Source organism: Lynx rufus, unplaced genomic scaffold (assembly GCF_022079265.1).
Source record: "Lynx rufus isolate CCGP_SWC_20201006 ecotype Redwood Valley unplaced genomic scaffold, mLynRuf1.p SCAF_16, whole genome shotgun sequence".
Lineage (NCBI taxonomy): Eukaryota > Metazoa > Chordata > Mammalia > Carnivora > Felidae > Lynx > Lynx rufus.
Window position 1 is genome coordinate 4,521,029 of NW_025814830.1, and position 13,174 is coordinate 4,534,202.

At 52.4% G+C, this 13,174-nt stretch overlaps 1 protein-coding gene across 2 annotated transcripts; it reads right to left on the bottom strand.

Moving 5' to 3' along the window:
- Positions 1-6,617: 6,617 nt before the first annotated feature.
- DKKL1 (dickkopf like acrosomal protein 1) lies at positions 6,618-10,583 on the bottom strand. Of its 2 annotated transcripts, XM_047077660.1 has the most exons (5): positions 10,454-10,583; positions 10,015-10,189; positions 9,328-9,468; positions 9,113-9,205; positions 6,618-7,020 (listed from the first exon to the last, which is right to left on the bottom strand). In XM_047077660.1, exons 2-5 carry the CDS (start codon positions 10,168-10,170, stop codon positions 6,709-6,711), a joined length of 702 nt encoding a protein of 233 aa, XP_046933616.1. In that variant the 5' UTR covers positions 10,171-10,189; positions 10,454-10,583; the 3' UTR covers positions 6,618-6,708. The 2 variants fall into 2 exon arrangements, with proteins under 2 accessions (XP_046933616.1, XP_046933617.1); XM_047077661.1 differs by lacking the exon at positions 9,113-9,205.
- Positions 10,584-13,174: the final 2,591 nt, after the last annotated feature.

The window sequence follows — 13,174 nt, forward strand, 5'->3', positions numbered from 1 at the left end:
AGAGACAGCCTTCCAGGGTTTGGACAATGCTGGAGGGTGCAGAAGGGGGGTGATGGCTGTGGGATCTGAGGGGGGGCGGGGAAGGGTCTGGCACCGGGTGCTTCTGACAGGGACTGAGGGATAAACTTCCGGTGAGGGGCTGAGGGAGGCTCTCCTCAAGCACGGAGGGTCTTCCACAGGGAGGCTGGAGCAGGAGGAGGACACAGGCAGGAATTAAAGGGGTTCGGATTTTAAAGGGGTCTCTGGGTTCCAAGAGGGTCTCTGACCAGATTTCTGGGGCGTCTCTGGATTTCTGGGGGTGTCTGGATTTCAGAGGTCTCTGATAGGATTTGGGAGGGGAACCCGACAGGATTTTTGGTGGGTTTGACAAGATTTCCGGGAATCTCTGACAGGATTTCGGCGGGGCGCGGGGAGGGGTGGGGGTTCTCTGATTTGGGAAGGGAGCGTAACAGGATTTTTGCGGGGTAGTCTGGCAGGGTCTGAGGGAGAAGTCTGACAGAATTTCTAGAAGATTCTGACAAGATTTCAGGGGTCATCTATCACATTTCCCAGGAGTCCTTCTCAGTATTTCTGAGGGGTTTTCATCAGGATTTCACGAAAACTTTTAACAAGGTTTGGAAGGCCTTGATATTGGGGACTGTGCAGGGCTTCTCTGGGGAACCCCACCACATCCCGAGCGTCCCTGAGCCCACGTCCCACTCTCAGGACACAGCCGGGGCCCACGACCTACCACCAGGCAGTTGCTTGGGAAGAAGGTACACGTGCGCCGTTCCCGCCAGAAAAACGTTGGGGCGAGACCGAGGGCGCGCGCGGCGCCTAAGCCCCGCCCCACCTGGGCGCCTCCCCACGACGCAGGCGCACACCGGGGGAAGGCTCGCTCTAGTCTTGTCGGTTACCTGCACCAGGACGCCGCGCATGCGCAGGACTGTCCGGGCGCGCACCCAGCCTGGCCGAGCGGGTGCGCGCGTATCGGCCGGGAGGGCCAAAGCTAGAGGGAGGGCCGCAGGCAGCGGAAGCGAGGGGCGCCTGCGTCCCCTACGTTGGGGTCTTCTCTCCGGCCTCAAGCTTGGGTGCCATGGGCCAGTTGGATTGAGGGACCCCTTGTCCATCCCCCACTTTTCATCAGCTACTAGTCACGCCCTTTTTGCCCTCTCTTCCGTGCAAGGCTGCCCATCGCCATCACAATGATGTTCCTACCCCGTCTTGCCTCACCGCTTCCGCGCCCTTGTGGCTCTAGTCACGATGTATTAACAGATCCCTGAAAGACTGTTTCTCAAACAGTTTCATTCATTCCCTATGGGGGGGGAGTGGGAAAAAGTATTCTCAGCCTTTCCGGCTAGAGAGAAGAGAATTATATCCAAAATTGGCTCCCAGGAATGGGGATTTGGGACAAAGATGCCCCATCCACTCCTCCTTTCTGCTAGCGGAGACACAGGAAAGGAATTCTTTAGCATCCTCCGGTTCACCCCACCATCATTCATTTCTCAGAGCGACCTTTCCCTGCCACGCTGCCTCCATTAGGCCCTCATCTCACTAACCACCGTTAGAGGTCCCTATCTCACGACCTGACATATTGTAGATTTGTGTAGTGTCACCCCCACTGGAACGTGAGCTATAGGCAGTAGGAGGCTGTTTGGGGGCCTGAACGTGGCTGACCCAGTGTGAGTGATTAAAAAAAAAAAAACGTGTTGAATAAATGAGTGAACGAGTGGACGGAATCCATGCCTCTTAACTACTGGGCGGTGTTGGGTTGATGACAAGGCTATGGGCCTGGAGTCAGACATGCTCGGGTTTGAATTTTGGCTCCATCCCTTCCTAGCTGTGATCTTGGCACAATGGCTGGCTCTCTCTGAGCCTCAGGTTTCCTCCCAGAAATGGAGGCAATAATTGCTTCTTTTGTTACCTTGAGGTCTTAAGGCGGTATTCCGTGTTAACTATTATTATGTTTATTACATGGTAACCTGTCATAAGGCCTGGGAAAGAACCTGTTTGAGGTGTGATGTGATGAATGATTCCAAGTGTGAGATATGGAATCAGACAAACGCAGGGCCACTGCTGTGTGACTTTGGCAAGTGACTTCACCTCTCTGAACCTCAGCTTCTCTAAAATGGGAATAAATAATATCCACCTCAGGGGGGTCTTGAGAGTTCAGTTAAGAATGTTTCCCAGGTGTTTTCTTAGCACAGGCTGTCAGGTGGTGGACTCCTTAGTTTATTAGCATAATTTCATTCTTTCTGTTTATTTCTTCAGTATTTCACGTTCCTCCCTCCCTCCCTCCCTTCTTTCCTTTTTTGAAGCCTGGGTAATTTTGTTTGTTTTTATTTTTTCTTAATGTTTATTTAATTTTGAGAGAGAGAGCAGGGAAGGGGCAGAGAGAGTGGGAGGCACAGAATCTGAAGCAGTCTCCAGCTCCACACTGTCAGCACAGAGCCCCATGAGGGGCTCGAACTCACAAACCACAGCATCATGACCTGAGCTGAAGTCGGACACTCGACTGACTGAGCCACCCAGGCGCCCCAGAGGCCTGGGTAATTTTGTAAAACCTAAAAAATTTTTTTAAATTATAGTGTCGCTGTAACATATACAAAGTGCTAGACATTAAGTTATAGCTCAGTTAAATCTGTATAGAGTAAATACATTAATGAAAACACCCATATAAATATGTGAAAAAATGGGAGTATTGCCCGCAACCCAAAAACCTTATTCACACTTACTTTTAGTCATTCCTTTCCAAAGGTAACCACTTTTGATTATGGCTTCTTTTGCTGAACATTATGATTATGAAAATCGTAACATGGCCCTTTCTTTTCACTGTGGTATAATTTTCCATGGATGAATATGCCACAATTTAAACATTTCACTCTTTTTTTTTAAATGTCCATTTATTTATTTTGAGAAGGAGAGAGAGAGAGAGAGAGAGAGAGAGAGAGAGAGAATTCCAGGCAGTCTCCATGCTGTCAGTGCAGAGCCTGACACGGGGCTTGACCCCACAAACCGTGAGGTCATGACCTCCAGGAGTTAGGCTCAATCGACTGAGCCACTCAGGCACCCCTAACCATTTCACTCTTGGTGGGTTGTTCCTGGTTTGTGGCAATTATGATGAGTTCTGTTGTCATGAATTATTTATTTAGATTTTCTTCAATTGGTTTCCATAATGTTTCATAGTTTTCTGTTAAGAGACCTAACAAATCTTTTGCTAGATTTATTTCTAGGTATTTTATTTTTTATGCCAACGTGAATCACATTTTTATGAATTTCATTTAATTTTTTTGTTCTAAGTGTTTAGGGATGTAACCGATTTTTTTTTTAATGTTAATTTTTGAGACAGAGAGAGACAGAGCATGAACGGGGGAGGAGCAGAGAGAGAGGGAGACACAGACTCTGAAGCAGGCTCCAGGCTCCGAGCTGTCAGCACAGAGCCCGATGCAGGGCTCGAACTCGCAGACTGTGAGATCATGATCTGAGCAGCAGTCGGAAGCTCAACCGACTGAGCCACCCAGGTGCCCCAGGGATGTAATTGATTTTTTAAAAATGTTTATTTATTTTCAAGAGAGAAAGCCCAAGTGGGGGAGGCACGGAAAGAGAGGGGGACAGAGGATCCAAAGTAAGCTCTGAGCTGACTCCGAGATGACACCAGAGAGCCCAAGGTGGGGCTGGAACCGTGAGATCATGACCTGCGTAGAAGTCGGGTGCCCAACCAACTGAGCCACTCAGGTGCCCCTATTATTATTTTTAGGTAGGCTCAATGCCCAGCGTGGAGCGCAACACGGGGCCTGAACTCACGACCTTGAGATCAAGACCTGAGCTGAGATCGAGAGTCAGACGCCTGACTGGCTGAGCTACCCACGTGCCCCCAAACTAGTTAATTCTTAAATTAAAATGTGAATATTGTAAAAATTGTACTCTTTGGCTCGCATTGTCTTCCTTTGGAAAGGATTTGATTTCCTTGTATCGTGCAGACATAGTACGTATGGATAGATCACCGGGATCGAGATGAGGCTGACGTGTTTTCGGTTTGCTGTTCCTGCTGGCATGCGGGCTCTCCCGTCTCTCCCAGGAAGGCTGGAGGTGTTCACTAGGTCCCTTCTCCTTAGCGGGTCCTCAATTCCCATCCTTGTTTCCCTAGTACTACGAGACTGCCGATGTCTCTTCTTGGCTCTTTAGTGCTTTGGAAGCAACTTGCTTCTTGAATTCTTGGTTTCTGCTTGATTTCTTTCTTTTTTTTCTTTTTTTGAGTTTGTTTATTTATGTATTTATGTATTTATTTATTTTTAAGCCATCTCTACACCCAACGCGGAGCTCGAACTCACCACCCTGAGATCATGAGTGACAAGCTCGCTCTTCTGACTGAGCCCGCCAGGCGCCCCAGCTTCATTGCAACTTCCTTTCTTGGTGTTCTCCCAGCATGGTCACAACCTAGGGGGTGGCAAATGCCTGAAGGGGATTCTGCGCGCAGACTGTCAGGCTCATCTCATCACATTTCTCTCGGAGATCGTGATTCTTTCTTTCTTCCTTTTTTTTTTTACGTTTATTTTTTGCGAGGTGGTGGGAGGGGCAGAGAGAGGGAGACAGAGGATCCAAGCAGGGCCCGATCGATTGACTGGGGGCTCCAACTCACCAACTGCGAGATCATGACCTGAGCGGAAATCAAGAATAGGCCACTTGACCTACTGAGCCACCCGGGGGGGGGGCCCCTGAGACCTTGATTCTTTAACTTCTGGCTGTGTTGGTGGCTCTCTGATGCCTCCATCAGTTGTTTTTATTTCATTGCATTCAGCTTTTACAGCTGAATTTTGGTGAGAGTCGACCACCAGCCACTCTATCCATATTGATGCTTTTTTTTTTTTTTTTGGAATAATCAAAAATTTAAATTTTCAGGAGCGTGCCTACCTGGCCCGGTCAGTAGAGTATGCAACTCTTTTTAAGTTTTTTTTTTGAGAGAGAGAGCATGGGGGTGGGGCAGAGAGAGGGGGACAGAGGATCTGAAGCAGGCTCAGCGCTGACAGCAGAGAGACTAATGTGGGGTTTGAATTTACGAACCATGAGAGCACGACCTGAGCTGAAGTCGGACACTTAACCTACTGAGCCACCCAGGCGCCCCATAGAATATGAGACTCTTGATCTCAGCGTTGTGAGTTGGAGCCCCACGCTGGGTGTAGAGATTATTAAAAATAAATGAATGGAACCTGGGTGGCTCAGTTGGTTAAGCATCCGACTGCAGCTCAGGCCATGATCTCTTGGTTTGTGAGTTCAAGCCCTGTGTGGGGCTCTGTGCTGTCAGCACAGAGCCTGCTTGGATCTTCTGTCCCCCTCTCTGCCCTCCCCTGCTTGTGTGCATGTGTGCTCTCTCTCTCAAAAATAAACATGGGGTGGGGGTGCTGGGTGGCTCAGCTGGTTAAGCATCTGACTCTTGGTTTCCGCTCAGGTCACAATCTCACAAAACCTGCTGGGGGTTTTCCCTTCCCCTCTCTCTCTGCCCATATCCCACTCGGTCTCTCTCTCAAAAATATACTTAAAACAAATAAACATAAAAAACTAAAAATCTTTAAGGAAACCCCTCAATTTTCAAAAGAAAGTTCACTTTTATTTATGCCCATGTGTTTCTAGGCTCCTGAATGTGCTGGGTCTTTCTGTGGGGTGATCTGACTCTGAGCCTGGGCTTCAAGGGAGAAAAGTTCCTCATGTCCGCATCCCCTGCAGGACTCGGCTCCAGGAAGACCCTGATGTGCCTTCTAGATGAGGGAGAGGCCTTGAGGGAGGGTTCTTGGAGGGAATGGATGTTGGGGCAAAGTGGACAGGGCTGTGGACTTCCAGGTTTGGCTGAGGCATCAGGTCTGGCCGGCAGAGATGGAGTCTGAGGTGTTGGCACAGACGGACAGGCAGAGGGACAAAGGGAGAGACGAACAGAGTAAGTCGAAGTTCAAGTCAGCATGTTAGTCGAGAGTCAGGGAATGAAAAGATCAAAAGGAGAGCGTGAGAACGGGCAGGTGTGGATGTTAACAGAGAGGGGGGTGGAGGTGACAGGATCCAGACCTGTGGTAGGAGAATCCTAGTCCCCAAAGATGGCCATCTTCTCCAGGTCCTGCATCCTGGGAAGTGTGCTGTCCTGGTGGGCCCGATCCAATCCTGTGAGCCCATAAAGGCAGAGAGAACTGTCTCCCGCCGGAAGAGGAGGAGAAGGCAGAAGGAAGATGGGGCAGAAGGGAGAGTCTGAGAGGTTCTGGATCTGAGGTGTAGGGTACACACACAAGGACCAGAGAGAGGCTTCTAGGAGCTAAGGATGGGTGGCCCCAGGTCACAACCAGTGAGGAAGCAGCGTCCTTGGGATAACCCCAAGGCTCGATTGTGCAACAAGCCTCCCCTGTTGGGAACAGGAGGGCAGACAGGGCAGACAGGTGACAAGGTCAGCGACTGAGGGGATGATGGATGGGGATGGAGGGGACAGAGCTGCTCAGTGAGCAGACAGACGCCGGGGAGTGAGAAAACTGAGCCCGGCGACCTTGGCGAGAGCCTGTGGCACAGCCAGATGTCACTTTCCAGGCTAGGATTGGGGGGAGGGGGCTTGCCATGACCCAGTCGGCTGAGGCCTGGGGACAGATCCTGAAAGGAGAAAGTGCTGCTAGATGTAAGAACTTTATTTCCATATGGAGCTTGGGGTGGGGTCTGGTGGGGGGTACATGCAGGTGTTCTCCAGCTCCCTCCCCACCCCTATAGCTGCTGGTAGGGCCTGAGGATGTACAGGAAGTGGGTCTTGCGGGCGGGCAGCTTTGAGTGGGAGGATCCCTGGGTCCCCTCTTCGAGGCTGTACTCGTGGGTCCCCTCGCGGAGCCCGTCCCGGATGGCCTGCAAGCGGTGTCGCTTCTCGCTGAGCCAGCGGCCGCCCTCCTGAACATCCTGGTGGGATCTCCTGCGTGGCAGCTTCATGATCCAGAAGGCGACTCGGGGATGGGGTTCAGGGCGGAAGGTGTCGATGGCTTTAGGGACAGGCACCAGGGCCTCCTTCTCCTCTATCTTGGGCACCTGGGGAGGAGGAACAAGGAGACCTATTAAACTCCAAGTGACAACCCCAGGATGCTGAGTTCCCAGCTGGCGTATTCAACCCATTTTGCCCACCTACAGGGCGCTTTGGGAGTTTAAAGCTCATTTTGTGCTTTACAAAAGCACTGGGTTTACAAGTGCTTTTGCGTTAAAAATACTGAGATTTATAGACTACTCTGGGATTGAAAGCACATTTTAGAGGTTTCGAAAGCATTTTAGGATTAAACCTACTCTTAAGGTTTAGAAAGCAGTTGGAAATGTACAAATCACTTTGGGATTAAAAGCTCTTGGTTTTACTAAAGAATGACTACAGTTGCAACGTGTGATACTTTTTTTTTTTTTTTTTTAGTTTGTTTATTTTGAGAGAGAGAGAGCACACAGGGTAGGGGCAGAGAGTTGCGGGGAGAGAGAATCCCAAGCAGGCTCTACATCGTCAGTGCACAGCCTGATGCAGGGCTTGAACTCACGAATCGTGAGATCATGACCTAAGCTGAAATCAAGAATCAGATGCTTAACCGATGACTGAGCCACTCACACGCCCCACAACGTGTGATCCTTGATTGAATCCTGCATCAAAAATCAAATCGGGGGGGGGGATGGGCTAAATGGGTGATGGCACTTATAAAGGAGGGCACTCATTGGGATGAGCACGGGGTGTTATATGTGTGTAAGTGATGAATCACTAAATTCTATCCCTGAAATCATTATGACACTCTATGTTAACTAACTTGGATTTAAATTAAAACAAAAATCAAATCAGCTCTTATGGACAGCTTTCGGTCAACTGGGGACATTTGAATATGGACTGAATGTCTGCTTGGTCCTTGCTACTCAAAGCGTGGGCTGTGGACCAGAGGCCTCAGTAACCTTGGGAGTTTGGTAGACATACAGGTTAGCAAATTAGATGTCCAGACCTACTGAATCAGAGTGTGCATTTTTCTGAGAGGTCCTGCAGGAGATTGTTATGGGTTGACTTGTGTCTCCACTTCCCCACCTCCATTTGTGTGTTGAAGTCCTGACCCCCAGGACCTCAGAATGTGATCTTACTTGGAAACAGGGTCATCGCAGATATCATTAGTTAAGACGAAGGTCATTAGGATGGGCCCTCACCTAATATGCCTGGTATCCTTATGCAAAGGGAAATTTGGACATAGGGAATGCACACAGGGAGAAGGCCATGTGAAAATGAAGACAGAGACGGAGAAGGGATGCTTTCTACATTTCAAGGAATGCCAAAGATTTTCAGCAGACCACCCCGGAAACTAGGGGAGAGGCATGGAACAGATTCTCCCTCGCAGCCTCAGAAAGAACCAACCCTGATGAACACCTTGATCTTGAACTTGTAGCCTCCGGAACTGGGAAACAATAAATTTCTGGTGTTTAAGCCACCCAATCAGTGGTACTTGGTTATGGCAGCCTGAGCAAACGAATGCAGAGACAATAGTGTGATTATCAGTGTTAAATTTCTTGGGTGTAAAAATGGTACTGTGATATGGGGTGCCTGGGTGGCTTAGTGGATTAAGCGTCAGACTCTTGATATCGTCTCGGGTCATGATTTCACAGTTTGTGAGAATGAGACCACACACACACACACACACACACACACACACACACAAGCACTTTGTGGTTAGACTCGCTCTTAGCAGTTTACAAAGGTGAGAGACGCAAAGCATTAGGGATTCCTAAAGCACTTTGGAACAAAAAATCACATTTTGAAGTTTATGAGAGTGAGATTTCCCAAGGCCTTTGGGGTAGATTAAAAAATACTTGGAGGTTTGCAGAGTACTTTAGATAAAAGCACCCTTTGAGGTTTACAAGGGTGAAGATTAAAAGCACTTGGAATTAAAAGCCCTTCTGGGTTTACAAACTTTTCTGGGGCTTGCTGTGTGAGTGGGGATATACTCTGGGGTTGTAAACCTCATTTCTGAGAGCTGGTTTGTCCATTTGACAGATGACAAAACTGAGGCCCGGAGAAAAGAAGTGCTGAACAGTCAGAGTGGGAATATCCACTCATCTTCTCCCAAACGACAGAAAGTGTTCGAGCTTGGACACATTGTCCAGGGCAGGTCCTAACCTTCCAGTCACTCTCCAAATTCCCCTCTCCCGGCTCAATGGACGCCACCACCTGCTCAGAGATCAGCACCTCTCCAGTTTTGTTGTCTGTCACCTGTGAGGACAGGAGGAGAGAGTGAGAGCAAAACCACTTTCTTCCTCTGACTTCCTCCCCACAGATACTGCAGCATGAGAGATCATGGGAGGACTCCAGGAGGGACTTCCCAGCATAGGCACCTTGTCGATCTGGAGGTGGCTAGAGAGAGTGTTGTTCCCCAGCCGGTGCTCCTGGTTCTCTTCTTGGTGGTAATTCCTGGGGAGGCCCCGGAAATCCATGGGGGCAGAGAAGAAGCTGTCCATGCCCCGCAGAAAGTCATCCTGGGGGGGGGGGGAACCATTGTTCTGTTGGACCCCAAGACTCCCCAGTAAATCTGAAGCCCTGCCAGCATGCTGTTGAGGCCTTGCCCCATGTACCTCCCATCTCCTTCTCTGTCTTCTGACCCTTAGGGCCTAACCGGGTCACCTTCTGCCCCATCCCCCATCTGGCCTGTCTCTATTCTGTCCCATTACCTTCCTATTCATGCTCCCCCCTCCCCGCTCCGTCCTACAGTCTCTATGGCCCCATCCCCTTCTCCTTCCGAGTCTCCAGTCTCTGTCGCTCCAGTCTTTTGTCTCTGTCCCATCTCCCTCTCTGCTTGATTTCCTCTCTCTCTTCCCATCACTCAGTCTGCCTGTCGCTCTCTATTCATCTCTCTTTCCCTTTGATTCCCTCTCTTCCTGTCTGTCCTTTGGCCTGGCAGCAACCCGTCTTCCATTCTGTCTCTCTCTCCGAACCCCTTCCATCCCTCAGTCTCCATCCTCCCCACCCCCCCTTCCCTCTTCTCTTCTTTTTACTTCTTGCTCCCAACCCTCGTCATTGCTCACTTTGAGGAACAGCCGGGTGAAGCCTTGGATTAGGCTCTGGAGGCCCAGAATACCCGAGGAGCTCTCCTGGGCATCAGCATCGCGGATCGGTGCTGCAGCGGAGGGGGGCACCAAAGCAGAGGGGAGCAGCAGCAGCAGGACCAGAGGTTGCCACATTGTGGGGCGGGCAGGGAGGCTGTGGCAGCGGTAGGGGTCAGAGGCCCCGCCCTCAACGAGCCCCCGCCCCCTAGCAGTCACACCCCCTCTACCCAATACCTTCACCCTTTTCCCGTCCGAGGCTCAGTCAATTCCCCACATCTCCCCGCTCCCCTGTCCACCCACCCTACCCCCTCCATCGCGTCGGGCCCTCCCCCTCCTCCCGGGCCCGGCCCTTCTGGCCTTACACACGGTTCTCAGTCCTTTCCTTCACCCACATTCATACCCAGATCTCATTCCTCACCTTCTCCCACGCCCTGCCCCTTCTTTTGGGCCTCGCCTTTATGCTAGACCACAGCCCGGTCACCGGACTCCCAGACCCCGGCCGTCCGTCCACGGACTGTTAAATCCAAACAGTTCTGGTCTCGAGCCCAGGCGGGATTACCTGGAGCGTTGGATGAGCTCCGCGAGCCTTAGCCTCGCTCCTACCACCTGACCACGCCCCCATCCGCTGACCTCACCCGCGAGCCAGGCCTGCTACTGGGTGGTCACGCCCTTAAGGGCAGAGCCACGGCTCTACTTGTTAGCCACACCCCCACTGTCAGACCACGCCCCTGTCGGTTGACCTGGGCCCTCAAGATCCTGTGTGGCCTGTGTTCTCGGATTTTGGCCCTCTCGCCCCCCTCCAATCTCAGATGGCCACGCCCCTTGACTTAGAGCCCTGCCCCCACACCTGGGCCATTCGTCTGTGCCCCAGATCTTGCCGCCAGCCCCCTCAGTTCCATTCTTAGGCTGCCAAATGCGTGGAAAGCCCGAGACCGAGCAGTCATTCTGGTTCACCCACTCCTTAGTTTTGCATTTATCTCTGAGTTTCTCCGTGTTCTTATCTTCTCCAAGATTTGAAACGATTACTGCACTCCACAGAGTGCAGTGCAAGGGACGCTGAACTGGGGTCCTCTTCCGTTCCACTGAAAAGCCCCGACCTCTCCGGAAACCTAAATCCAGTCCTATGTTCTACCTTCCAAGGAGCCCAGAATTCAGGCTCCCTTCGCCTTAGGGCCCCAGAGTTCGGACCACAGGTCCCTCTAGTTCCCTGAACGTGAACATCCAACACCTCACCTTTAAAGGACGCAGGAGGCCGGACCCTAGCTCCTCTCCGCTCAGGCACCGAGGGTCTCTCCCGGGCTTGGTCCATTAGTGTGTGTGGAGCAAGAGTCTGCATCTCCAATAAACTCCCAGTACTCTTGCCCACCTCTTTAACTCTGCTGAAGTCACAAGGACACCCGGGTGTCCTAGCAATCAATCAAAAATCCATCTCACATACTGCAGATATACTTAAGGCTGAAGAGAAAAGATTCTTTTGTGTTCTTATCACTTCCACGTCCCCAACACACAAATACACTGGAGGGTGGTAGCCAAAAGTCGAGGCCCCCAGACTCCTCCTCCCTCACACCCAGGTTTCTTGGCCCCCGTCAACCTCCTCTCCGAGACCTAGGAGTCCGGATCCCCCATCCATCACCTCTCCCAGGGATGCAAGCATCTGAAGCCTGAAGTTCCTACGGGGCCCAAGCTAGACTTCACCTCTCCTTTGCCAAAGCAAAAATCCTCCTGCGAACTGTCACCGTCGGATCCCTCTTCCCTGTGTCCGGCGCCCGGGCCCGCCCCCCCCCCTCCGGTCCCTCCCACTTTTCCCAAACAAAGCTCCCGGGCAACTTTCTCCCTCGCAGCGCCCCGCCCGCCCGCGGCTCCCCAGCCCCAGGCCGGGAGGTAGGAAGGCTCCGGCGGGAGTCGGGGATCCAGCTTTGGGGTGTGTGAGTTGGGGTGGGAAGCTACGGGTTATGAGTTGAGGTGTTTGTGGGACCGTCTCAGAATTGCTTGCCGCCCTCTTTTTGCCCGGGGCCCCGAGTTTGCGCTTGTGACCGAGTCTTAGTGAGGTGTTGGAACTTTCGCCGGAGTTGGGGTGTCTGGTGATGGGTCTGAGTCTGGGATTGCGCGCTCGGGAGTGGGTGAGGGCCGGGGACTTTGGCGGGTGTGTCTCGGGGGTGTGAGTGTATGCGGCGATGTGGTTTTGAAGTGAGAAAGGACCCCGTGCGTGTTTCTGACCGAATTGGTTTCCGTGTGTCATTTGCGGGCGCCTGGTCCTCCTAATGGAGAAAGGAGGCCCCCGGGGTGGCATAGGGCGGGCTACAGTGCTTTCTGGATCTTCAGTCTTGCCTCTTCCGAAGTTTAGGGCCTGGGGCGGGAAACTAGTGGGGACCTTTCTTACCCGGCTCCTCCGTCCCTTTGTCTGGCCACATGGGGGAGAGCTGGGCTGGGATTTTGGCCTACGGGGGTCCTGAACGCCTCAGCGCCACTAGGCTCGGCCTGGGGTCTTTGTCTCGGCCTGGGCTTCAGGGTCCGAGGGAGGAGGGGGATGGGAGCCTGGACTCTGGGGTCCTGGGAAAACTGTGGAAGACGTGGAGCCGCCTGGGAGGCGGGATCTGACTGTATTGGAAAAAGTTTTTCCCTGTTCCTGGCCTCCGGAAAGTCACTGGGAACTTGAGTTGGATCCGAGCCCAAGGCGCAGGGGGAGGGGAGGGAAGGGGCGGGGCCGGGGGCCAGAGGGGAGGCGCCCTCGCCGGCCAGCCCCTCCCCTGATGGGGGTTGTGGGAAACTGGGGGAGGGGACGCCGGGGCCCTTTGTTCTGGCTCTCCTGATGGCAGGGCGCCCCTGCCCCCCAGTTTGTGGTTCTGTGGGTCTTTCCTGGTCTCGGCTTGAGTCTCTGCCCTGAGTTTCTGTCTCGCCTCTCTCTGGGTCTCTGTCCCCTCCTCTCTGGGTCTGTCCCCCTCTTTCTCTGGGTCTCTATCTGCTCTCTCTCTCTGGGTGTCTCCCCCCCACCCCCACCCCCCCACTGGATCTCTGTTTCCCCCTCTCTGGGACTCTGTCTCATGCTCTCTGGGTCTCTGTCCCTCTCACTGGATCTCTGTTCCCCTCTCTGGACACCGCCCCCCCCCCCCCCATCTTACTATGGCCTAGGCCCCTCCTT

What these genes read in the sequence shown, in the direction of transcription:
- DKKL1 (XM_047077660.1), bottom strand. Translation starts at nt 10,170, where the DNA reads ATGTGGCAACCTCTGGTCCTGCTGCTGCTGCTCCCCTCTGCTTTGGTG. An exon ending in GCCACCTCCAGATCGACAAG is followed by an intron (nt 9,206 to 9,327) that starts GTGCCTATGCTG and finishes CTGTCCTCACAG; the next exon opens with GTGACAGACAACAAAACTGG. An exon ending in ATTTGGAGAGTGACTGGAAG is followed by an intron (nt 7,021 to 9,112) that starts GTTAGGACCTGC and finishes CCTCCTCCCCAG; the next exon opens with GTGCCCAAGATAGAGGAGAA.